Source organism: Copidosoma floridanum, unplaced genomic scaffold, assembly GCF_036245765.1.
Source record: "Copidosoma floridanum isolate Cflo_tuat_1 unplaced genomic scaffold, Cflo_Japanese_pri ptg000013l, whole genome shotgun sequence".
Taxonomy (NCBI): Eukaryota; Metazoa; Arthropoda; class Insecta; order Hymenoptera; family Encyrtidae; genus Copidosoma; species Copidosoma floridanum.
The window spans coordinates 38,246,539-38,272,840 of record NW_028321890.1 but is presented as its reverse complement, the minus strand read 5'-3'; the positions used below and the strand labels follow the sequence as shown (position 1 = coordinate 38,272,840).

General features: G+C 35.3%; 3 protein-coding genes across 9 annotated transcripts; 2 read left to right on the top strand and 1 right to left on the bottom strand.

Annotated features, from left to right (window-relative positions):
* The first annotated feature begins 987 nt into the window (after positions 1-987).
* spas (spastin) lies at positions 988-9,042 on the top strand. Of its 4 annotated transcripts, XM_089591215.1 has the most exons (11): positions 988-1,211; positions 1,285-1,340; positions 2,031-2,096; positions 2,492-2,782; positions 3,096-3,654; positions 3,958-4,128; positions 4,777-5,037; positions 5,902-6,278; positions 6,354-6,685; positions 6,855-7,165; positions 7,275-9,042. In XM_089591215.1, the coding sequence occupies exons 5-11, from the start codon at positions 3,126-3,128 to the stop codon at positions 7,436-7,438; spliced, it is 2,145 nt and encodes a 714-aa protein (XP_089447341.1). In that variant the 5' UTR covers positions 988-1,211; positions 1,285-1,340; positions 2,031-2,096; positions 2,492-2,782; positions 3,096-3,125; the 3' UTR covers positions 7,439-9,042. The 4 variants fall into 4 exon arrangements, with proteins under 4 accessions (XP_089447341.1, XP_089447342.1, XP_014205202.2 ...); XM_089591216.1 differs by having other exon boundaries at positions 988-1,340; positions 4,777-4,959; XM_014349716.3 differs by lacking the exon at positions 2,031-2,096 and having other exon boundaries at positions 988-1,340.
* Positions 9,043-11,200: 2,158 nt separating this feature from the next.
* On the bottom strand, positions 11,201-17,197 carry Rox8 (TIA1 cytotoxic granule associated RNA binding protein Rox8). Of its 2 annotated transcripts, XM_014349729.2 has the most exons (4): positions 16,269-17,193; positions 15,329-16,161; positions 13,315-13,611; positions 11,201-13,223 (listed from the first exon to the last, which is right to left on the bottom strand). In XM_014349729.2, exons 2-4 carry the CDS (start codon positions 15,917-15,919, stop codon positions 12,933-12,935), a joined length of 1,179 nt encoding a protein of 392 aa, XP_014205215.1. In that variant the 5' UTR covers positions 15,920-16,161; positions 16,269-17,193; the 3' UTR covers positions 11,201-12,932. The 2 variants fall into 2 exon arrangements, with proteins under 2 accessions (XP_014205215.1, XP_089447261.1); XM_089591135.1 differs by having other exon boundaries at positions 11,201-13,216; positions 13,311-13,611; positions 15,329-17,197.
* Positions 17,198-19,124: 1,927 nt separating this feature from the next.
* Positions 19,125-26,035, top strand: Gcn2 (eukaryotic translation initiation factor 2 alpha kinase Gcn2). 3 transcript variants are annotated; one of them, XM_089591233.1, is made up of 15 exons: positions 19,125-19,155; positions 19,310-19,545; positions 19,647-19,816; positions 19,877-20,696; positions 20,806-21,189; positions 21,255-21,806; positions 21,977-22,140; positions 22,239-22,660; positions 22,739-23,006; positions 23,104-23,614; positions 23,721-24,215; positions 24,576-24,703; positions 24,933-25,347; positions 25,416-25,777; positions 25,862-26,035. In XM_089591233.1, the coding sequence occupies exons 2-15, from the start codon at positions 19,489-19,491 to the stop codon at positions 26,007-26,009; spliced, it is 4,896 nt and encodes a 1,631-aa protein (XP_089447359.1). In that variant the 5' UTR covers positions 19,125-19,155; positions 19,310-19,488; the 3' UTR covers positions 26,010-26,035. The 3 variants fall into 3 exon arrangements, with proteins under 3 accessions (XP_089447359.1, XP_089447358.1, XP_089447357.1); XM_089591232.1 differs by having other exon boundaries at positions 19,131-19,155; positions 19,248-19,545; XM_089591231.1 differs by having other exon boundaries at positions 19,134-19,545.
* The last annotated feature ends 267 nt before the right edge of the window (positions 26,036-26,302 follow it).

Sequence of the window (26,302 nt, the reverse complement as noted above, 5' to 3'; positions counted from 1 at the left end):
CATAAATTCTGGAAAATCGAAAGCCTTTTCAACTTATCGGCTGATATGAGTTATGAATGGTAAGATGCCTGAAGCAAATAAACGATCAAAACAACAGTAGTGCGGCTATACTATTGCTCGATGCCAGCACGCCTGGAGAATATTATAACAATAAAACCTATACGTACCAAATTGATAGCGCCTTTTGCGAAAAATGCAACATTTTTACGTGTTTGATGGGATTTTTTTGTTGGGCCTAATTTGGTGACCATTTTCAGGAAGCGTCTGTTAATTTAAACGAATTTTTTAAAAATTATAACAAGTGACAATTTATAAAATCGCGCGTTAACAAAACCGTGATTCCAAAGTTTCAAATGATATTTAACACAGCTATTAGTAGCGTATACGCTGACGCAATTAATTTCATTACTTTTTTTTTTTTATCTCGAAACGCGTGTATTGAGAAAACAACAATTATGTTTAAGATGTTGGAAAAAAAAAATTTTTTCTGAATAGACCCACGAATCCAGCAAACAACTATAGATAAACACACAACATGTTCTTCATCTATGCATAAGTTAATATATACTTATTTTCTATTAATTTTTTTTAGTGAACACGATTATATCTGCAACCCTTTCAGTTACTACTTATTCAACGGTTAGAACAGAAAAATTTTGATTTGTTTATTTTTTGTTATACTGCAATGATTTATCATCTTAATAAGTTCTTAAGAAAAAGTCATTAGTCATTTTTGATAAGTAGAAAGAGCAAAACATTTCAGAAAAAATTAACTCTAATATATTAATAAACAATAAAAGTATATAAAAGGCATATTTGGTGTACTTACTTACGTACATGCGCGTGCTTACGATTTTATTAATAATGCGCGTTAGTCGGTCAGGTAAAAACCTGTGTTTACCACCTATATATATATGTACACATATTGGATATATAGATTATGGATTTTTCGCGCCATATCTTCGCGAATTCCCGGCTCACTGGGCTCTGCAATCTGCGATTCGCCATGCAGTCCCTGAAGCTCGCATTCGCGTAACGTATAATCGGTATAATAAATACTGCAGTGTGCCTATATATACACAAACACCCATCCGTGCCGCCTCCTCAGTCTTTGTTTCTTATGAGAATTAACCTTATCGGGCATCCAGAATCCAGGCTCCTTCGTTGGTGAGCTCTGTGTGTGTTGCTACTGTCACAAGATAAAGTAATAAGTATGTGCTGCATCTCTTGAGATATATTTAAGTAGTTGAGAGTTGAGATGCATATGAAAGTGTATTTCGATAGTGTCTTCCTTTTTTACGCCAATTCAAAGATTCCAACGTCTTCACGACCATTACTACGTACGTAATAATATTTTTTAATATTGGATACAAAATCTCTCATACGAGCTCCCTACGCAAAGACATACTTACATACTTCAGTATTCTCTACGCTCTTGCATGAATGAAGGAGTTCTTCTTGATACAAAAATAACTTCAACAAATTACAGCTCAAATCCCTCTTTCCATCATCCAATAAATATAGTAAGTAAGTAAATATCAATTGCAAAGTACTTACTTATGGACCCTACATCCACCAAGTATCCTATTTGATGTTCTTTAATGTTCTTCTTGTCAAATATTTTACTTGGTTGAAATATAGTATTAGTACTCAATACTCATGCTTCATAAAAACATTTCAGTGCAGCAAAAGCAAACCCTCTATTTATGTGCCTTACCCTAAGGTCTCTCGGTCTCACCCCTCAATATCCTAAACCCTCTTACTCTTATACCTATATAAGAATATATACCTTCTCGTCCCTCCCTCAGCCGTCCTCCCTCTGCTCATACCCAGATGCTAATTTGTATACTCCCTTCGATACAAGTTTTCCTATCCTAGGTATCGTTACGTTTCTTATGAAGTTAAAATGGACAGTGGACTATGGCAATTAATGTTTCTAATAGTTAAGTTTGTGTGGAATAATAAGCAATAACAAAAACACTGGGAGCTCAAAATTTTTACTTAACCTCATAAATAACATTTTAAATTAGAAAGCAACAACGCGGAAGCACTTCAAGACCGCAACCGAGTTCCGAATCAAATTAGATACGTTGAGAGTAAGTATATGCCTATTGTCGAATAACTTTTTTTTTTCTTTTTTTTTTTTTTTTTCTGTCTTCGGACTCAAAGACAACACTGATGGGCCTGTAATATATATCTTGATGTGTGTTATATCATACAATGCGCTTGTATATCCTTGTACGAGTTGTACGGTTATATGTAAACGTATACCTATATCTGACCTGTCAAACTCTATTTTTAGGCCATTGGCATTCGACTTTTCGACTATGCTCACTAAGACTTTTATTTGCATTTTTTCTTACCTAACAATCAACCACTCCTTTAGTTCGTGTACACTTCACTCTTACTTTTGTGCTTACTGACTTTTAGTGTACCCATGATATATATTGTGTCCTGCAGTAAATTTGAACATCACAAATTAATTTTTCAGATTTTGCGAAACTTATAGACTCTTCGTGAGGCCTTATTTAAAGTATAGGCCAGGAATGGAAAAAAGAGAGGAGTCGTCCTTGCCAGCCTGCGTGGACGAGGATCCGAGAAGATCCAGCCTTTAAGGAGGAGTAGCTCGGCGTGCTCGTCGGCGGCGGGGCTCAGCTGGCAAACCGATACTTCAGCTGGTCTGCGTTCGCGTCGGGGATGTCGGAGCGCCTCTGTACACTCGTCGCACCGACCGCGCTCAGCCTCGCCGAGACGTTCGTCCTGCACTCAGCAGTACCTTGCAGTAAGATTATTGTTTTTCTTTAAACACCGTATTATTGTAAGCTTTATGTGCATGTTTTTTTTTTTTTTTTTTTTTTTTTTTACTCAACTCTTGCTTTTCCCTTTCTCTAATCTTTCCTTTTTTTCCGTTTCCTCATTAAACTGGATAAAACAAATTATTACTCGGTAGTTTTTTTAATTTTTACGAATAATAAAATTCTCTTGATAAGAGTATGTAAAACAGTAATAGACTTATTTATGACGTAAGCTTGAAAATTATAAAATTTTACTTTCGATTTTCATTTTAAAAGTAACAAGATTGTTTTAATTTACAGCCTCGAGAGCAAGGAAGACTTCAACAGAACATGTCTTACAGCGATGGCGGTGGCAGTGGACGTTCCTCACGTAAAGGCAGTAGATCTCCCAAAAAGTTGCGTGTGACAAAGTCTGAGAATAGTGATAAAACTGTGACTAGTGTTAGTTACGGGCATCACCATCATCATCACCACCACCATCATCATCGCCCTGTTGAAGGCCAGCATCCCTCAGTGCACAAAAAAAATCTCTATATTGTATCACTTCCCTTGATACTTCTATTTAATGTTCTCCGAACAATTATTTACCAATTGTATGTGATTTTCAAGTACATTTATGCATCGACGTCACATTTAATGTTTAAAAGACATTCAAGTAGAAACACATGTCAGCTGGAAATTATAGTTGATAGAAAAGCCGTTACTAACGATAAAAGTGATATCGAAGATATGTCACATAATACAAGAAGACCACCAGGGCCTGGCCCTGGAGATCCACTCTTAGCAAAACAAAAACATCACCATCGCAGAGCTTTTGAGTACATTAGCAAAGCTTTAAAAATCGATGAGGAAAATGAAGGTAGACTAAAATTTATTTTTCAAGAAATCCATTTGAATTATTTTTTTATTATTATTATTATTTTTTTTTTTTCATTGCTGATGATATTATTGTAGAGAAAAATATGAAAAATCTTATTAAATCTAATATTAAAAGTAAAATATTCGTTCTTAAGAGTAGCAGTTGAAATAAACGGTAACTGTAAAGTCGTTTCGACAAGGCCGTCAAGTGCGTACTCCATACTTGGAGTGTCTCCATTTATGGGTATTAACGAAGACTTGAGACCAAAAGCATGTAAAGAATTCTTTTTGTATGTGATTCCAGGGCACAAAGAAATGGCCATTGAACTTTACAAAAAGGGCATTGATGAGCTGGAAAAAGGAATCGCAATCGAGTGCAACGGAGGTCGAGGCGAAGTTTGGGAAAGAGCACAGAGGCTTAATGAAAAAATGAAGACCAACTTGGGGATGGCCAAAGATAGGCTTGATTTTCTTGGTAATGATCTTTGTGTAATTCAATTTATTGCTTGCTTACTAATAATGTTCCAAAGATAAAATATTCGAGACCTTTACTATAGGTTTTCTGCTCTGTAGTTGATAATAATGTCACAATTAATCACTAAAAAAAATATATAAGAGCTATAGTACAGAAAATCCTATTTATTGTTCAGTCGCATGCTGTAATTGTATTCTTGCGTAGTAAAAGTATTGATCTCGAAAATAATAATGAGTAATCAATGTTCATGTTGTATTGCTGATTTTTTGATGTGCATGAAATGTGTTGTCTTTATATCAATTTTTAAAACTTCTTGATGTTGAGTATTTGAAATTTTTCCTCAATATTTTTTTATTTAATGACAACTTATTTTGTCGGACATTTCAGTATGCATATTTGATACTAGTTGTGAAATATTTTAAATATTCATTAGGAAGAGTGCCTTTTTAACTCCGTGGCCATTGATAGAGCTTTTTATTCAAATAAAAATGAACCAGCTTATGAAATGTTACAAAAAGTTGCTGAATATTTATGAAATCTTTGATAAACATGTTTTTTTGAAGTATCTTGGCCCCTGTGTATTGCGAGTATTTTTATTTTTAAAATTTGCGTGGCATGGCAGAATTTTTTTTTCCATTTTCGTTATAGCAAGGGTATGTGAGCTGAAAAATTTGGAAATTGATGAAGAGTCTACGGCAGCCGCGGCTGCCTCAAAGCAATGCGATACCAATTGTCAAGCACATCAGCAGGAAAATAAGAGCTTGAGGCATCGTCGTATAATGACAAATATCCAGGATCCGAAAAATTCACAAAACATGAATATAGTACAAAGTACGTATACGCAGATTTCCAGACCGAATGTGCAGTACTCGCGTACTGACAAGCTCAATATTGCGCGTGCGACCGAAGGTACTGTATATATTTTTTTTTCTTTTTTTTTCAATCAATCCATATCCATTGTAATTATATTTTTGTACATTGTTTTGGTCTGAATTTTTTTTTTTTTTGTTTAATGTTTTTAATTTTGTTCATCATTAAAGTTTATAATAAATGGCACTCTTTTATATTTGTCGAAACATAAAATTTATGTTAAATGTCGTAATTTAATTTTCATAAAAAGTGATCTCCACATGGATGATCGTAGTTAAAAGTATTCATAATTATAGTATTGATTAATTTACTGAGATGTATGTTTTGTTTTCGCCAAAGTAGTACATAATGTTCGCTTGTATGTGTGAAATTGTCAATAGGTTGAATTTTAATGTTTTTTTTTTTTTTTTTTTTTTTTATTAAAAGTATGTACTATTTATGTAATATGCATGTGATAGGTTTATGCAATATGCACTAAAAAACTGACATTGTGCATCAAACACAATGTAGCGATCCAATGTATTATATAAATCACACACGGCTGTAAAAACCAGGACAATTTAATAAAATACTCCATGATAAAAAAAAAGATTCGAAACTACTTGCGCGTTTTCGGCCAAGAAATGCAAACTAGCCAAACCAAAAATAAACGTTTGACTTGAAATATTAATTGACTAGGTATGCAAAAATCAGCGGGTAATGCTATCTTTCTGCCGCGACACAGCCATCCAACTATCGCCACATAAAAAATTAAAGTATAACACTCCAGGCGTGAAATACTAGTTTTGGACCCACAAATGGGAGTATATAAATATTGTATAGGCGACATGCGTAGGAATGTAAGCGAGCGTGTAGAAACAACTTCATCGATCCCTAATCACACTTTTGCCTTTCTGATTTTAGCATCGGGACGCAAGTTCTCCGGCAATAGCATCGTTAGCAGCAAACGGCTTCCTGTGGTCAACAAGAGCCAGACGCTCCCGCGCAGCATGGGCCGCTCGCAGCCGGCGCTATCCTGTCACCGGCCCAACCTCGTGCCGCCAAAACCCATGCTGACACCGCCCTCAGTGAAGAGACAGCTCTCCGTACCAGGTAGTGAATCGCCCCTACGCCGGCGACCCACAACACCAAGTGGCACAGGCAGTAATCGCGCGGTGCCGAGCCGTAGGCAACTACCTCCGCAGCTCAAAGGTATCGAGCCCAAGCTCGCCCAGCTCATCCTTGACGAAATACTCGAGGGTGGTCCACCCGTACTTTGGGACGATATCGCCGGCCAAGAGGTTTTGGTTTACGAAGCGTTTACTATTATTTTGTTTTTTTCACTTTTCATTAAAATTTTTAAATCACCTTGACAGACTGCCAAGCAAGCCCTTCAAGAAATGGTGATTTTACCGTCAATGCGTCCGGAGCTGTTCACGGGTCTACGAACACCAGCGCGGGGATTGTTGCTGTTTGGACCCCCTGGAAACGGAAAGACGCTTCTCGCGCGTGCCGTGGCTACTCAGTGCAACGCCACCTTTTTCTCGATATCGGCGGCTAGTCTGACTTCCAAGTACGTGGGCGAGGGCGAGAAACTCGTTCGGGCCCTTTTCGCGATCGCTCGGGAGCTCCAGCCCTCCGTTATTTTTATTGACGAAGTCGATTCGTTACTTAGCGAGCGCAAGGACAACGAACACGAGGCTTCCAGGTACTCCTATACATTTTACATGTACACTTTTATATTTGTTCATGCGTTTTAAAAAAGTGTTGGCGATTTATTTTACGTCTCGATTCAACTCAAATCCGAGTATGTTCGACCTTAAGATTTCAAAATTGTAATTTAAATGCGTGCTTAAAGAACCTTGATTTATTTTCAGACGGTTAAAAACCGAGTTTTTAGTAGAATTCGATGGTCTTCCATGTAACCCTGAAGAAAGAATACTGGTGATGGCTGCAACGAACAGGCCGCAGGAACTGGATGAGGCAGCGCTCAGGCGTTTTTCTAAAAGAGTCTATGTTACACTGCCCGACTGTCAGACAAGAATCATGTTGTTGAAACGATTGCTGGCCAAACACAACGATCCTTTGACAAATGATGAGCTCAATCAGATGTCCATCTTAACAGAGGGATATTCAGGAAGTGATCTGACGGGTTTGGCCAAGGATGCGGCTCTCGGTCCAATCAGGGGTAATAATCCGATACGTAAACCGTTATAAATTTTGTTCGCCAAAATTGATAATCAAGTACTTTCTACTTTTTGACATTTTTTGTTTAATAACTAATTTTTTTCTTGTAGAGCTTAATATGGAGCAAGTGAAAGATTTGTCATTAAATTCGGTCCGCAATATCACGTATCAAGATTTCATAGATTCCCTGAAAAAGGTTCGCAAATCTGTATCTCCTGGGAGTCTTGCAGCTTACGAAAAATGGAGTCTTGAGTATGGTGATGTGAGTCTTTGATGAAACTGCTCAATCGATGAAATATTATTTTAGCACAGAGTGCACAATTCTCAAAAGGCTCAAAATATAGTTTAGACGATTTTTATTATTTTAATAGTTATATTTTTCCTTATCCAATTTTTAATTATTGAAATTGTGTCTTGAATTTTTTTTTTATGCACTTTGAATCAATGGAGTACAAGATTTGAAAATGTAATGTTGCACGTCCATTTGAGATAATAAAATCATAAAGTATGAACAGAGGCTTGTAGACAAGCAGTATGTTTTCTCGAGATTGTCAGAAAGCTTTTGACAAATATATATTTGATAGGACGTATAGAAAAGTTAACGTTATCTTTTTCACAGGCAACGTACGAATTTAAAAATCATATAAATCTGTAGAACGGTATTAATTAAAATCATTAAAAAAACAAAAAAAATTGTGGTATCACATTTGATGCATGGTTCTATGAACACAACGAAGTGAATAAGATAGATCACGATTAATAGTTAATTAAAAAAAAATATTTTCTGGGCGCAATCTTGCATGGTATTTTTATTTTGTATATACAATATATTATGAATACGTAAAGTTGTTATAATGATGAAAAGTGACGCCGAAACTGAAATGTCAGTACCAGAATATTTTGATTCTGTACAATTTCATTAGAGTTGATAACACGTGTACTTAATTCAGCATCCTATCAGAGGGTGTAGTTTTTATAATTCTTATCGCAATAACTAGTCTTTGAATAATTATTGTTTGATGAACAATTAGTACTAGTTATTTTTCCCTACTCCAAGATATACAGACTAACACTTACTTATTATTGCTGTGCTTTTTTTTAAATAGCTCATTATAATACATGATTCAATCTTAAAAATCAAAGAACAAAGATTGTTCAACATTTTATTAATTAGAAAATTTTTTCCCCAGTACGTATTGTCACTAAATTATTGCGATAACCTGCAAATATTTAATTCAAAAATATAAATAATTAAAATAGCGTATTTTGGAGTAAGGAAGGTTCAATAATAAACATAAAGTCATAAAATATTTTGAATCCTACATTCCGAATCGTTAGTTATCGTTAAAGTTATTTATCAAATAATGTTACATTGTTAGTATTTATTAATTTATTTGTACAGGTTAGAGATTCAGCTTTATTAGATTGCGTATATGTTTTTTGCCAAATTAAGGTGCAAACTTTCAAGTTGCCATAATCATAAATCATAAGAAACAAAAAGCATAGATATATAAACAGGTACATTATCTTGATACAAAACATTATCCACTGTATAGCCTCGTTTTTCGTTAAATGAAATATATTACTTCATTTATGTATCCTACTTAAAAAAAATTTACAGTATCTACATATAGTTTGTAAGTATTGTGATGTATGTTTTGCGTATGTGATAAGAAAGTGATAGTTTTACACTCTGATGTCTCTGATGTCACTTAATACTTGATTAATGTAATAAGTCATCGAGAAGTCGTCTGTTTGATGTTGAGAAAATACCTTCAAAAAAAATTTCGTGCTTTATTTAAAAATTTTTGTAAATTGTTAATTGAAGTTTGAGAAGAAAACGAACAAAAATATGCGATATCGAAAAAAAAAAAGAAACGATCAAGTACAAAAATAAGAAAAGAAAAAGAAGTTGTATTAATATGCATCTGAATAATAATTTTCATGTTTGATCTATAGAGCGATAAAAAATGTTGACTCTGATTTATTTAAGGCTGCGAATCTTTGTCGTGACTGTATGTAATCTTTGTTTTTAAGTTTTTTGTACACATTTTGCAAAAAAGTTCATTAATATAAACATGCTTTCGAAAAATGCTTATGGTTTCAGCTTTTCCTCAATTTCACCAATCTATAGTAAGTGAACTCCTGACAAACACGTTGTTGAGAGGAGTGACCATATGATCCGAGATATTCTATTATGGCATAAAATTGAATCTTTGACATGATACAAATTATAAAAGTTCCATAAAAGATGACATTCACATTGACTTATGCGGGCTTCAAAGAAATAAATAAAATCACAGAAGAATCTCTCCATACCAACTTTTTTGTAGATTTGTACCTGTATCAACTAGTGTACATATTGTCATGATGCAAACGTATGATTTTTAATCCCCTTAAACATGGCACTTCTCATAACACTTGGCACACTTGGGTTTTATAATATATGTAGAAAATTAAATGTATGTCCATTCTGTTAAAGGTAAAATAGTCACACTTTGAATCTTTTTACGTACTTACGTCTGAGAATTGAGTTTTTCATACATTTTTAAAAAAAAAAAGGTAAGGTGGCGAGAAAACAGTATTTCTAATATTTTGCTAAAGTAGTAATTATAATAATGATAATATTAAAAATAATAATTGTGATAATCCATATTCGCGGTTTAAAAAATAATAGTAACGAAAAAAAACATGTGCAGAAATCGTATCAAGTTCCACTAGGTTCTTGCGCAGGCAAACCGTTAGGCTCGCTCGAATTTTTTTTAAAAATTTTTTATTCAGTATGAATTATACATTGTAATTATCTTAAGTTGGAGCAATACGTAAAAAATTGAGCTTAACTTTTTTTTTTAACTTTGCAGTACAAAGCTGAAAAAAATAAGAACATTTCAACGTATTCAGGCATACTAAAAGCACAAGACTATTTTTAAATTGGAATATCTTGTAAACTACGCGCAGCGTTTTTATTTTTTCATCCTTAAAATGCTTAGATATTTCTAATACATTATTTTTGTAAAACAGCCGTAAGAACGTTTTAGCAGTTATTAATGTGGTAACGGATATTCTAAATGTAATCTCGTATTTTTCGCGATTTTTCGTAACTTAAAAGTTTGACAAAAAATCATACATTCCTTGTTGCCACCACTTTTCATTGTGATCGTAATGGGACTCGTCGTTACTGTTTACGGTGTATATGTCCTTTGTCACTTACATAGTCAATATCGGCAAGCGAAACGCAGCACTCTGGTTTGATTTTGCAAAGGCAGAGAAATTCAAGGACCACACGAGGACACCGATGCTGCTTATAGTCAAGCAACTGGAAGATTTGGCGAAACATCATCTTGAAAATCTTTAAGTAAGTTGTGTTCATGTAGAGGTGATGAGCATTTTTTCACCCAGCTGTACGCCAATTTTCTACAAGCAAACGGATGTGAGTACCAGCAAGAATAACCGCAGGTCTGATTGTCTTAATTTGGTGAGAAGAGGTCGAAGGACAATCAAGTCGTGGAATCAGGACGAGGTAGCTACCAAAAATATTTTACAAAACGCAATTTTGGCCTACGGCCTGCCCGAAAGACCGCGCGACTTGCTTCATCTGGAAAACTTTTTGGATCAATACGGATAAGACGAATGAGTTTTTTTTGACTATTGAACTTTTTTCCTTGTTTTTGATAAAATTTTTGAACCTTTTTTTATTATTATTTTTTTTTAATATTGTAGATATACGGGCAGAGTTGAGTAAAAAGTATACAATCATCGTATAGTTGTTTTCATTAGTCTACGTTAATGTAAGTATCAAGTTTATTCTTTTTATAAAATTTACATGAACTGTAATTGGGAGTGATAATTAATAACATATCCAACTATTTTCAGGCCGAAAAAAATCACATCCAAGCTTCAATATTCGAAAGGACGTAATACTGTTCTCAGTAAGAATTCTGGCTTTGGCTGGAGTATTAAACGCACAGCATAAGTCGCGCAAGATTAGCCCCCCGAGGCGATACCGTATTTGGACACAAGAATGACACATGGAAAATTATTTTAAATATTTATTCCTCTTCTCATTCGAAGGACAATTTATTTTTTATACCAATAACATTATCCTAAGCATTGTCAAGGGCAGATTTTACCCTACCGTACCTAAATTAATCTTTATATAACATTTTTCACTTCCATCACTTTTACTGATTCATATTTTTATTCAAGTGCTCACTTTTAAGAGTAAATTGCTTCAGACAATTAGTATTTCACTTGACATACCTTGCTCTCTGAGTGATAATTATACAAATTTTAATTTTAATTTTAATTTTTTTTTTTCTTTTTTTTTTTCATTCTTTTTTTTTTTTTTTTTTTTGTCAATTGATTTTACTATTATTTTTACACTCGACTCTGTCAAGACTTTTTTCATAAGAACCATTCAAATTAATTACTTTGTCGCCAGTGGCTCAAATAAAAAATTTATCTGAATTAAATCTCAGCGTATTTTTGCATTTTTTTTATAGAGTGATCAAGACTGGTAGAAATAAATTCAAGGCTTTAAATTCCAATGCAATGTATGAAACGGTTTCATGCGTAATATTTTGAGGAAGACTCGATAAAAATTTTTTTCTGCATAACTGATTATTAAACATCAGTTAAATATGAAAAGTTTTCATACATTATATCCAAATGTCATCGTTAATCAAAACAATTTAGTTAATATACGTTAAAATAATGTACTCTTGATTTTTCCGTAATAATTAACGCATTGAAAAAATTTTCAGACTATGTTAGACATCCTATAGAAGTCATTAACAGAAGTTTCTTAAACATATTTCTGTTATATTTTTTAAATAAAAATCGTTTAAGGTCGTAGTCGTTTAGCCACTGACGATGAACAGCTCGCAAAGCAAAGTAAATTACGACGCGCAAATAGATCAACTAATCCTTGCGCCTGTGGAGGGCCCTGCATACGTGTTTGACAGCGTTTGTACCAAAAAATTCTAGCTACATCACAAACAATGCCTTTCGCTTTCTGGTTAGCGTTTCATTTTTCTATTTTACGCCTATGTATCGATATTCCATCACACTAATCACGTATCCATTCAAACACTATAAAAGTTAAAATATCGCCTGATAGACAACAAGACTGAACTAAGAAAAAATGACTCTTTAAAAAAAAAAGGTCTTATGAATCAGGGACAAAAGAAAACAGGGCAAACAAAAAAAATAGGAGAAGTAATTAAAAAATTCAACAATCTCAATATAATCTTATCATACATACGGTTTAGTGCACAACGGATGCAGGGCTCTTATGATTTCAAAGATAGATGAGAATATATACCACTTTAACGTGTTTCTTTTAAAATGTTTTTTTCATTATTGTTTTTTTTTTTTTTTTTTTTTTTTTTGTATTTTTGCTACCTTTCAGTGAAGCAATTACTACTAATCATCCCATCAAATATACAGTGTATATTAAAATAAAACCTTGTTATTTCCTAGAAAAATGTGTAAATTGCCTTAAAGTTGATAGGATGTACATATGTATAATTAAAGCAAGCTCCTTGCTTTTCTTAACGAATATTTTTTTTATGTATATATATAATTGAGCGTGGTAGCAAAGTTTGCGAAACAAAATGGTATATATTAATCTACATTCGAAATAGTTCCGCGTCAAGCGTTGCGTACAGAACTTTCAACTGTCATTTTTCAAAAGGTCGACTTTTTTTTTTTGTTGTTGAAATTTTTAAATGTTTTTTTTTTTTTTATGAATTGTCAAACGTTTCGTTTCACTGCGTTGGGTACTGCGGTGGCATACCGTAAGTTACCATAGGTTGTTGTCCCGGTGGCATAGGGGCAGAAGGTGTTGGAGGTGCACTGCCAGTCTGACCTGGTTGCCACGTACCAGCAGATGGTGTGGGCATTCGCATGCTATTCATGTACTGAGCTTGCTGCTGGCCATAGTACTGACCATAGTACTGAGGCTGGAGAAACTGGCCTTGCATTTGTGGGTAGCCTTGGGGATACCAATAGCTCATTTGCTGGCCATAGTTATAAGCATATTGCTGTCCTGCTGACACCTGCACAAATTAATAAATCATTTTTTTTTTTTTTTTTTTTTTTTTTTTTTTGTTATGAGAAAAGAAACTAAAAATGATTTGTAGTACTAACTTGCTGAGTTTGTTGATTGGTATTAGATCCAATACTGCTTGAATCTCCGTTTTCTTTTCCCCAGAAGCACTTAACGACACATCCATTTATTTCTGTATTGTGTGTCTTTTCTATGGCATGTGTAGCTGAGTCCTTAGTTGTAAATTTGATGAAAGCATAACCCTTATCCTTAAATACTCTAATATCTAATATAGTACCAAAAGGCGCAAATGTCCTGGTTACTAGATCTTCTGTAATCCCGTTTGTGAATCCTCCAAAATAAACGGTACAATTGGTCGGGCTACTTTGGTTATAAACCTGAAAAATCAAAAATACAGTAAGATATGGAGAAACAAAATAAAGGAATTCATCTAGGCTTTGGTATTAAAATTTTTTTTAACGACTATTTTTTTCAACTTTAAAATGATTCAGCATAATTGACATCAAATATTTTCATTATATTTAAGAAAGTAAAAGATCTCTGATAGTCAACTCATAGGATCATTTAATGATGTCAATCATACACATTATTCTTAATAATTTTTTTCATTATTGATCTAATAAGTTTGACTACAATTTAATTTTTTTTTATTTTGATAGTATTATTTCAAATAATTATTCAAAATCTTTTTCAAGTTAAATTATATTTTTTTTCTGTTATCATATAATAAGCCTCTACGAGTCAACACAATCAACACATATTAATGATTGAAATTAGTAGCTAACTTGTATTTGGGGTGAAGAAACAGCAAATTCAGATTTAGGTTGAAAAAGAAGTTAATTCACAAAATTTTATTTATTAAATAAAATAATAGTACTACCGCTTCAAAATCTGAGAAGAAAGTTCTGAATTAGCTGCTTCTTCAACCAGAATGAGCCGTTTCTTTTACGCAATCATCGATATACAACGGTAATATGATGTTGGCGCATTTTAGAGCTATAAAACAAAAAACAATAAGTGTTGACAAGTATTTTGTTTAAAAAAAATATGTATAAACTCATAGCTTTTATATAGCTTTCCATATTTTCTTGAGTCGAAATTTAATAATTAATATAAATCTAAGAGCCTTATGTTCAATCTTGAGCGCAAGAAGCAGATTATAAGAATTTAAAAATGAACAAAATTATTATTTTCAAGTGTCTTACCATTTGACATTTCAATTGTAAAAAAAAAAAAAAAAAAATTCAAAGAAATATTTAATGAGTTGATTCAACACATTGATTTGATCTATTTCATTAAATCTTAAGTCCAATAAAATTAAAAGTATAAAATTTTACAACAAATAAAACTTAACTTATAGAACAAATAGGTGTCGTGTTTCTGAAACGACTAAATTATACTCAGTAAAATGGTAAAGACACCTGTTTGTCCAAATTAGAGACATAAAGAGTAGATATACGTAAGTAGGTATAGATATAGAAATATTAAGAGCTTTTTTGGTGTGAGTAAGGAATAAATATTTGAATGTGTAAAAATGAACAAAACAAAAGAGTATCTAAGTTTAGTTCAGAAAGTAAACACTGCTTTTGTAATCGAAATAGTACATTGTGTTTGGCATGATAAATATGATTGCAGTAAAAACCAGCAGTATAGTCAATTGCAGGTGCAAGCTTTTGGATATAAAGAGGAGATTGCCTTTGTTTTAGGAAGTAATGCAAAGTGGTGAATGATAAAGAATAATATAGACAGAATAAAAGAAAGAGAGCGGACATTGATTAAAGACATTGTGTGGTGAATTTGAACCCGAACAAACCCAGCGTACAAGAGGAAGGTGTCTTAGCGACGGGAAGCAACTGGTGTGCCAGCAGCAGCAGAGAGTAGCGACTGGCACTCACTAGCTCGCTCGCTCGCCAGCCGGCCAGCTGGAGTCAGAGTCAGTCAGTCAACCAGCAGGCAGAGACAGACAGACGTGTACAAACAGAGAGATCAACGGACAGTAGCACGCACACGACTGCGTGCGAATGAATCTCTGTGCTTTGGGAGTGTTGGTGGTCGTGGTGGTACAACGACCAGATCGTCGGCCGGAAAACGTACCTCCTCGTAGTTGGGCTTGCTGTTAGCATTGCGGGGCCGGTCGGTCCTCGGGGGCGGGGGCTTCCTCGTCGACCAATTGGTGCGAATGCTGCGCGAGCCAAGCCACTGGCCATTCATCGCTGTGATAGCAGCCTCGGCGTCGCTCTTCTTGACGAACGATACAAAGGCATAGCCCTTGCTCTTGAGGGTCTGGGGATCTCGCACGATTCGGCAGTTGCTGATCTCACCAAAGGGCATGAAGGCCTCCTTGAGGGTCTGGGTCTCGATCTCGGGCGACAGATCACCGACGAATATGTGATGATGATTGCTCGTGTCGAGCTTCGGTTGGTTACCGGGACTCGTGGCCCAGTTAACCTTCATCTCCTTGTTCAGGAAGAGACGCTTGTTCATGGCGGCGAGGGCCGTGGCCGCGCACTGGTGGTTCGTGAACTCAACAAATGCGTACGGGTCATTACCCGTTTCGCGTATTATCTTGCAGCCCTTGACCTGACCGATTTGCGAAAAGAGGGCGCACAGCAAATCCTCGGACACGCTTACGTCCAGATTACCGACGTACAGCGTCCGAGGATTGCTCTCCTCGCTGAGGCTCATGGTGGCGGTGGTATTAATGATGGTGGTGTATAACTGCTGCCGCAGTCTACGTACGTATACTAACTTGCTGACTTGGCTTCTCCTTCAAATTGTTACGCACGTTACCCGGCTGTTGTTGTTGTTGCTACTGATACTGATGCTCCGTGTAGGGTTATTATTGATGATGATGATGATGCGTCTGCCTCTCTCTCTCTCTCGTTATACTTATTCCTTCTCGCGCCAGGTACCTACAATACCTCGACCTAAAGTACCACACACACGAACGATTAACCAGCTGCGCGCACTTCTTACCTCCTCCTCGAGCGAGCTTTCGGTTTCGGTGACTCGCCACACACTCGTCACTCGTCACCTGTTTATTGCTCCTGATTCCTGATCAGTCGCGCATTCGCTCGCTTCCTTCCTTCCTTCCGGCAGCAGAGGAGGAGCCTACTGCGGCAGCTACTATAGAGTGCGGAGCGAGGCACTTACAGAGTCCCCAAAGAGTCCGTTCGTTTGCTTTTTCTCTCTTTTTCTTTTGGTCTACTTAGTATTAATCCTTTATATCTATATACTTTACTTTACAGCCGCGCCGCGTTACCCCGTGCCCGTGTATAGCTAGTGGCCGCAGCTTCACTACGAGGAGTCTCGCCTCGCTGGCTCGCTGCTGCAGTGCTACGGGCTACCGGCCAATATCGCTCTTTCTCTCTCACTTTCTGTTTTCCACATTCACAGTCCAGTCCAGAGTGTCCAGACAGAACAGCGCAGAGAGAGAAGGTAGGTACTAGGTATTATAGGTATAAGGTTGTAGAAGCGCAGAATGCATGTGCATGTGTCGCCACTGTCGCCAAAATCGCCACCAGCCACGAGTGTACCTACCTATAACTCTTACTACGAATTTTCCACGATCACAATATACTTATTATCACGAACGATTCACGATTCACGATGTATCGCGGTTTAATGTACTTAATAGGTATCAGGTATGTGGCTGTGGCATATATACCTATTATGTATTACATAGATGCGTAGGTAGAGTAGGTATACTCTCCTTCACTTGCAATTACAATCTACTTACAATGCTGGGATTGTATTTTATTGCTGGGCTATGAGCATGCTACTAGCGTCAGTATGAGCGTCAGCATAATTCAAGTTAAGTATGGATACAAATATAAAGTATATACATGGAAGAATACAGCTCCTTCTGGGCCGATTGCCGAGTACCGACTACTTATTATCTCCTCTCCGAACTTCGCTAATTGTAAATACAACCTATACTGTACTTTAACTGTAACCTCGCATTCGCACCTCTACCGTCTCTGACTTTCAAAGTAAACCGCAACTGGTCGAGAGGATTGTTTATTTTGAGCGTGCGTGCGCATCTCTTCGATTCGGCGGACGACGATTTCATGCCGCGTTTGAAAGTTTTGTTTTGATAAGTATAAATATTATGTACTTACAGTAAACATCTATATGAGTGATGGGATGATAATTATAAATCAACAGTTTGTACACAACTTTTAAAATAATTATGAACTTGTATTTAAAAGTTCATAATTATTATATCAGATGATTATTATTATAATTTAACGTGCCCATGCATATTAAAAAAATTACCGTTCGTCCGAAATTGCAAAGAATTTTTTATTGTTTATGGATTAGGTACTCTGAATTGTTTCCTCAACCTATTAAATTTTTTGTATTTATTTTTTTTTTAATTGAGAATAAAGTTTTAATAACTTAAAAAATAATTCAAAAATCATAGAATCAGGGGCCGTACCATATAACTTTTTTTTGCTTCACAGGCCTATGTTATAACATAGGCCGATATACAGAAAAATAGTTATATGGTACGGATCCAGTACATTCACATACCATTCGTTTCGCAGTCCGCTTTTTGTACGAGCGCTCGGCGCGCTAAATCGAACACAACCTTAGTTTTCATGAAATATTTTACAGAAGTGTGAAATTGTAACATGGTTTTCGCAGATTTCCCGTAATTGCTAATATTGCCAAATGCCTGCGTAAAAAATTGGTTAAAAAATTAGTTCAATCGCAATCCGTGAAGTTATTGTAATTTGTAATATCTATTTGTTGTTTTGTGATGTGCGATTTAGCGCTTCGACATATAATAATTATGTCGAGTATACTGAGATCGGAGCGAATGTTCGATCACTTAATGACCATCATCGTATTTATCGTTAGGTTGGTTCAGTCGTTCTACTATTCCTACTATGTTATAGTTCCGCTCTATTACAGTGCTGCTTTTACATAAACATTTAAGATATACTTACTCTAAAGTGGCGATTATAGAAACACCCACAGAAACGGAATAGTAAACCGAAGGAATGGTGGAATGTAGGTATAACCTAACGACACAGGAACGTTAGAATGGTATAACTATAACCCCGTGATCCAATAAAACAGGGACGGTGGAATGGTACAACCCCATGACCCTATAACACAGGAACATTGGAATGGTATGACCCCACATGACCCAATAAAACAGGAACGGTGGAGTGGGATAACCCAGGAACCCAACAAATGGGAACATTGGAATGGTATAATATATACATACAGGGTGTATTCCGCAATCTCACCAGTAGAAAAGCAGACGACGTTGGTCTTTGTTTTGTTTATATGGCTGACACATTATTGCGTTAAATCATCAAAATCCATACATTTTTTACAGAAAATTAAATCTACCGCGAATAGTACGATAAGCAGTATATTTAAGCTACTGCGGGGAGCTCCAACTATGACTCGAATGATTAATTTTTTAAATTTCCTGCAAGTGGGGAAAGAGAGAAAAAAGCTAGGGTGCGTTTTTTTTACGTTCGGTCAAAATCTCTAATCTCTATGCGTTCGGTCGGTCGGTCGATTTCTCGAGGAAGTTTATCGCCACACTTACCATATGTGTATGTAGATTATTAGGATCTGATTAGCATGAATTGATTCGTTGAATTTGAATTATTTTTTAAGTTGATAAAACTTAATTCTCAATTGACAATCAAATTAAAAAATAAAATTAAAAGTAAAAAAAACGCATCCAAAATTTGCACCCATCTCTTCATTTATGAACTCGATTCGAGTTCCTCTCGAATTACTCGAAAGAGTCGAAGTCTCGAAGTGTTAAAAGTTAGTTAAAGTAATGTCATCTTATACTTGTGCAGTGTGCACTGTGTGCAGTGCAGTTTGCAGTCTGCACACTGCATGGTGCATATTATGAGTAGAGATTTAACACGATGTAGTTAATACAGGTTGTGTAGTTTTTTAATTATAAATAAATTGGCTGTAATTAATAAATATTCTAGTTATAATAATGTAAAGCTGTTTCATGCAATTTCATTAGACTCAACATTTTGTAAGTACTACACGATTGCATGAAAAAAGTATATCTTGTACAAAGTTCAGGTTAAGCGTGGGAGGCTTGTCAACATTTGAGTGAGAGTTATACAGAGAAGTATTGATGTATCCAAGTATTTTTGGGAAAAATTGACATCCAGCACAGAGTCACAAATTGACGACGAGTTGTTGAATTTTTTCGACAACTCGATCGCTGAAACATGAGGACCTAATATTTGTTTGTCAAAATGTCGAGCGAAGAGTCCTATCAAGACCGACAAAATAGTGAGCTCGAGGTTTTAAAAGTAAGTATTACTTGTGATCGATTTTTCTACAATTTTTTTATTTTAGACAACTGTTTTATTTTGTTTATCCGTATTTAATATCATCTTACTTTTTTGAACAGTCTATCTTTGTCAATGAACTACGTGATCTGCGCAAAAGTAAGCAAAAAAAGAAATGGCAACCTTTACACATCTCCATCACTCTTACTCCTCAGAAAAGCATGTCTGGACCAGCAGAAATTTATACAAAAGTAGACTTGCACGTTACCTGCAACGAAAAATACCCTGAAGAGTAAGCATTTTTTTATTCTTTCAAATTAACGCTCTATGTCACATACGTTCCTATCTACAGAGCACCCCAAATTTGCTTGGAAAATGGTGAAGGTTTGTCCAATCAACAATTGGCAACAGAACTTTCAGAACTTGAAGCTTTGGCTAGAGACAGCATCGGGGAAGTCATGATTTATGAGCTGTGTCAGCATGTTCAGAGATTTCTCCATGAACACAACAACAAGCCGAGGTATAGCAGCTTTTACGAAGAAATGGTTTCAAAACAGCAAGAAAGAATCAAATTTGAAATGCAAGAGAAACAGATGAAAGAAGACAAAGAGAGACGTGTCTTACAAGATGAAATTTCCAAAAGGCAAGAAGCATTTAAGGAAATTCAAATGCATAATCGGCGTGAATTAACTCGTTTTTCGTTTGATACTGATCTCAATTTTCTAAGATCCACAACAATTTCGCCTCAAGAAAGATTTAGGGCTTTTTCCAGAAAAAGATGCGTGAGTACATCCGAGAGCTCAGAGGGTTCTTTATGTGAGCATAGAGGAACCAAACTCTTACACTTTGATAACAATAAGAGAGAAAGACAAGTTAATAGAGGCAAGTGCTTAGGACACAGTAAAAGAGGAGGATCGATTTGCTATGCTGGAGTCGATTGTATTTCTGGAGAGTTACTAGCTGTGACAGAGTGGACACTCAAGTGTGCAACATCTGGTCATGATAATAGTGATGTCAACAATTTACAAAATCTAATAAAGCAGATAGCAGGAATTGAACAAGAACTCAATCATTTGTATAAACTACAACACATGAATCTTGTTCATTTTCTAAACATGAAGTATTTGCAGGATAAAGATAACATTATAGTTTATATTTTGCAAGAATTTGTTGTGAGTTTCATTAATATACTTATTTCTTATAATATAATATTATTTTTAAGAATCTATGGCCATAACAAATAAAATGTACAATATATATATATATATATATATTTTTTAGTTTGGAACAAGCTGTTCATATTATCTGAAAGAAAACATTCCAGTTGATAAGGATATGCTGAAACATTTAGCAGTTGGAATTCTGTCCGCCCTTCAGTACCTGCACGAAAACAATGTTGTCCACAAAGACCTTCGAGATACCAATGTTTACATTGATAGAGCAGGACTCGTTAGGCTTGCCAATTATTCACTTGAAAAACGCTTGTCAGATTTATACCAAGCATGTTGTTTGTCCAAAGTTGAACATGATATCACGTCCCAAGGTAGAAGCGGTAAAAAAGGCGATATTCATAAGTTTGGTATTCTTTTGTTGTCCTTGGCAAAGGGTTCAATTTTCACCGAAGATGATTTGGCAGGCGACACGACGTGTTGTAATGACCTCCAGGTAACGGGTAATGAAAATACTAAATTCGTTCCCTTTGCTAAAATAATTATTTTCGTATGTTTCAGCCGGATTTAAAAGACTTTATATTAAAGTGCCTTGTAAACGATGATAGATCACGTTGGTCAGCAGAGCAACTCCTGCAACACTGCTTTATTCAAACGCCACTCGAGCGGGGCTTACCTACTCCAAGACTGAACGGCAGCAAAGAGCAAAATTGTATAGAGCCAGAAGAAGAGCCCGACGACAGCGATATACCTTTCGATCTATCAGCTTTTGGTGGACAGTCGCGTCTGAAAAACGAGTTCGAAGTACTTAAGTGGTTGGGAAACGGAGCCTTTGGTGACGTGTTGAAAGTTAGAAATAAACTGGATGGCGGGTTGTACGCCTTGAAGAGAATCAAATTAAATCCAAAAAATAAGCAGCTGAATAAAAAGATGACGCGCGAGGTAAAACTATTATCCAGATTGAATCACGAGAACGTTGTTCGGTATTATAATTCCTGGATTGAAAGTGCAACCCTTGATGATTCGACATACAACGCATTTATGCCTTCTGCAACGCCATCAATAAAAGTCACCTCGACCATTAAAGATAGAGGAGTTTTAAGTAATGATAACGTAAGACATTTTAATATTTTACGTAACTGATGGTCAATTCTTTTTTATTTGTTTACTTATTTCAGTAGTATATATAGAAAATTCCTTTTATTGCTATTTGCTTTTATAATAGTAATATATTTATTTTTATTATTATTACTACTACTAAATATTACTACCATCGTTACTAGAACTTTGGAAGTGAAAATATTGAAAAATTAGCTCCACCCATGCACGAGGTTGAATGGAATGTTTCATATAATTCCCGAGCTAGTGTAGCTGCTGATGATAGCGAAGAAGATAATAGTGATCAGTGTGATGATGATTCCGACAGCGATATAGATTGGAAATATCCGTAAGAGCAAATTAAAACGCCTTAATAATGTATTATTCACTTTAATATAAAGAATAGCAAACAAAACACTTCACTTTTATTTTATTACCTTCATTTAGCGCAGCAACAAAAACGTGCACCGACGAATCTGACAGTATAGAATTTGCAGAAAGTGAAAAATCGCAAACATCTAACTCATGCTCTGCTCGTGATACTCCAGATGGAGTCAGAGGACCAAAAGCCAAAAAAGAAATTCAGTTTATGTATTTACAAATGGAGTTTTGTGAAAAAAGTACTTTAAGAACTGCCATTGACAATGGTCTTTATAAAGATGGGGAAAGAATTTGGCGCTTATTTCGAGAAATCGTCGAAGGTCTGTCGCACATACATCAAAAGGGTATGATTCACCGAGATCTAAAACCTGTCAATATATTTTTGGACAGCAACGATCACGTGAAAATTGGAGATTTTGGTTTGGCAACGACAAATATTCTTCCAAGCTTACCGCACAGTATTGAAAAAGAATCTCAAGTTGACAAAGGTATTTAATGGAATTTCATAAATATAATTAATCATGTAAATATATAGATGTACACAATTTGATTTATTTATGTAACAGGTTTAGGCTCTGAAAAAGACTATTCAGAATCGTTAACTGGGCAAGTTGGGACAGCTTTGTATGTTGCTCCGGAATTGTCTACGCAAGCAGTGAAAGCTATATACAACCAGAAAGTAGATATTTATAGTTTGGGAATTATTTTTTTTGAAATGTGCTACAAGCCTCTCAAAACTGGCATGGAGCGCGTTAAAATAATTTTAAACATTAGATCTAAAGAGATTCTTTTGCCTCCCGAGTTCAATGAGACAAACACTAAACATCTTTTATGGTAATATGCAATCTCAACTAAGAACTAGTTCATAAATAAATTTCGTTTCTTGTTCATCATACATTTATTAATCAATTGATTTATTTATTTATGATAGCTGGTTGTTGAATCACGATCCAAGCCAACGACCATCAGCTAATGAATTATTGGTATCCGAGTTTTTACCACCACCCCAGCTGGAAGAGGCAGAATTACAAGAAATGGTTCGTCATACTCTGTCTGATGCTCAGAGCAAGGCTTACAAGTATCTCGTGAGTTGTTGTTTTTCACAACAAGAAGCAACACCAGCTGAAGACATGACGTATGACATGCCATTTTCAGTTAAGAAAATTGGCCTACAGAAGGCACCATTTACTCAAGAATATGTCAAGACAAAAGTCATCAAAGTATTTCAGAGACATGGCGGGCAGTGCATCGTGACTCCTCTACTCATGCCGAAATCTGGTCTCTCCATTTTACCAGATAGTTGCGTTCAACTGATGACTCGCACAGGTAGTATCGTCTCCATACCATACGACTTGCGTGCACCTTTTGCAAGATACGTAGCGTGGAATTCTATTAGGAAAATAAGAAGATACGCTATCGAGAGGGTATACAGAGAAAATAAGGTATGTTGCGTGTCATTTGTAAAAAAAAAAAAAAAAAGATGGAATTGTAAAACTTCTACCTTCTAAGTTATGAGTATTTATTGAATACATTTTTTTTTTTTTCCAGAACCACAATCCAAATCAGGCTCACATTGGATTTCATCCACGAGAGTTATACGAGGGTGCTTTCGACATTATTAGTCCTCTAGTGACATTGAATGCCGAAGCAGAGCTTATTGCTATAGTCTGGGAAATATATAATGAGTTCCCTGAGCTGCAGAACCGATCTTACACTATCCGCATTAATCACTCCTTGCTGCTTCAGGCCATCCTAATGGCTTGTGGTATTGAGCGCGAGAAATTTCAAGACATATACTCGATTCTGCGTGATGCGCGCAAATTGAAACCTCTACAGATTGAAACTCACTTGACGAGTTTATGTTTAACTGAGCAAGCTATGAGTATGCTTTTTAAGCTATTTGATACTGAATTTTCAATATCGGCACTCCCTGATGACCTTAAATTTATCACGAGGAGGAAAGGCGAAATAGCAGCTTTGGCAAAGCAAGGTCTCAAAGATATCGAAACGGTCATCAGTTTTGCAGAGAGTTTGGGGGTGAAGGTAATTTATTCCCATACGTACACGTAGCGATTGAATAGAAAAATAACATTTTAACAAATGAACATTTTTTATTCTTTTCCTGTAAATCTATTATTATATTTTTTTTCTTATCTAAAATTAACGAAAAAGTTTGAAGCAGCGATTTTACAAAAATGTTTTAAAAAAAATAAAATTTTCATAGCTTGTTTGCAACGAATTCTCTGACGAAAAATGAGATTTGTGCTGGAAACTTAAAATGATTTTAGAATTTTGTAATTTGATGGATGAAAATCTTAGTTTTAAGTTACAAAGGAGCGATTTTGCGAGTAGGTACTGAAAAAATTCATTCTGGTTATTTTAATGTGAACCATACGGTTTCAGTGGCCAGTTGTAGTGACACCGCTATTTGTACTCAATATCGAACAGTATAGCGGAATATTTTTCCAAATAACATATGAAAATAAAAAACGCAAGCGAATCAGTCAAGACGTTATTGCAGCCGGTGGAAGGTAGGATTTAAGTCATTATTATCATCATCATCATAAATGTTTCTATTTGAAACATCTTTTTTTAATTAATTGATTTGATTACTAACCACCGTGTCATACCGATTCATTGTTTTTATGCACTTGTATTTTGCGCGTGAAAACATTTATTGGAATAGTTGGACAGAAATTGACGATTGGAGATTTATTCATGCTTTTTTAAAAAAATGATCAAATTTTTAAATTGTTTCAGATATGACAAAATTCTCTCGTCATTTCGTCAATTTTTGCAGCGCACGGGTATAATGAACCACGCTGAACAGTTTGGTGTTGGAATCAGTATTTCATTGGACAAATTAGTTTTGGCAATAGGCGAACTGTCCAACGAGTTTATTCACGAGAATAAAGTTGCTATTGACGTGGGAGTCTGCTGCGTGGACGGGGAGCCCCAGCGAAATAAAAAAGAATTGGGTGATATTTTTCGAGAATTGTGGGCACTTAATCTCAAAGTCGATTTAATTGAATTCACAGTTTTCGAGGAAATAATGGAGTACTGCCAAGAGAACAGTATTAACCATGTTGTTATGTTGAAAAACGGAGAAAGGGGCTCATTAAGGATACTAACCTGGGAACGTGATAGATTCCAGGAGCGGAAAATCAATACCAAGGTAAATTGAAAAAAAAAAATCTAAAATCTTCAACTCCACGCAAGCTTATTGTTAATTTGAAAATTTAGGAATTATCAGACTACTTTCGTCAGACTGAAAATACTACGACCGCCATATTAAACAGATCTGACAGCAAACCAAATCCCAATAACGATTCAAGTGTTTCGTCTAACCCGTCAAGCGAAAAAATTGCAATAAACTTTATCCTTACTGACAAGGAAAAGTTATCTGCTGGCAGCAAAAGAAATTACAAGAACGCCATGCTTGCACAAATGTCACCGTTCTTCGATTGGTGTGGATATAAAAATCCATTTGAACTGTTTGGTGTTTCCTTAGATATGTCTGTTATTAGATTATTTAGCTCCTATCTAGAGTTAAATGAGGATGAGCAGGACTTTCAAAAAAGTCTTCAAGAGCTGATTGCGGACTCGTAAGTGAATTTTATTATTGTAGATAAAAAGTAAATAGTGTAACAAATAGATTACAAATTGAATTTTTTTTTTTACTTTTGTAGAAAGTTACGTGCATCACTCAAAAAATATGTTATAGAGATCTGCGAAAACCTTTGGGGAACTGTGAAGGCTTATGCAAAGGAGCACAAGCCACGCCCAATTATAATTTTATACAGTTTATGCGATAGTCGATACAAGAGAATTGATTAAATGTACAAAAATTATTGATAATAATATACACGTCTATTTTTACATTAATAAAAAAATTTTTTTACATACAAAAATTTATCTTGTTTATTTTTACGAACAATCTTTTGGATGTTATTACTGTTTCTTAAATTAAGTATAGAATTGAAAAAAAAATTTTACTACACGACAGTAAAAAGAAAAACGTGTCATAAAGATTACAATTTCTTCGGCGGTAGCGTCGAAATAGAGAAATATCGTTCGTCTTCTTCGAGTTTGATTTGTTTCAATGCTGCACGTTACTAACGTAAAAATTT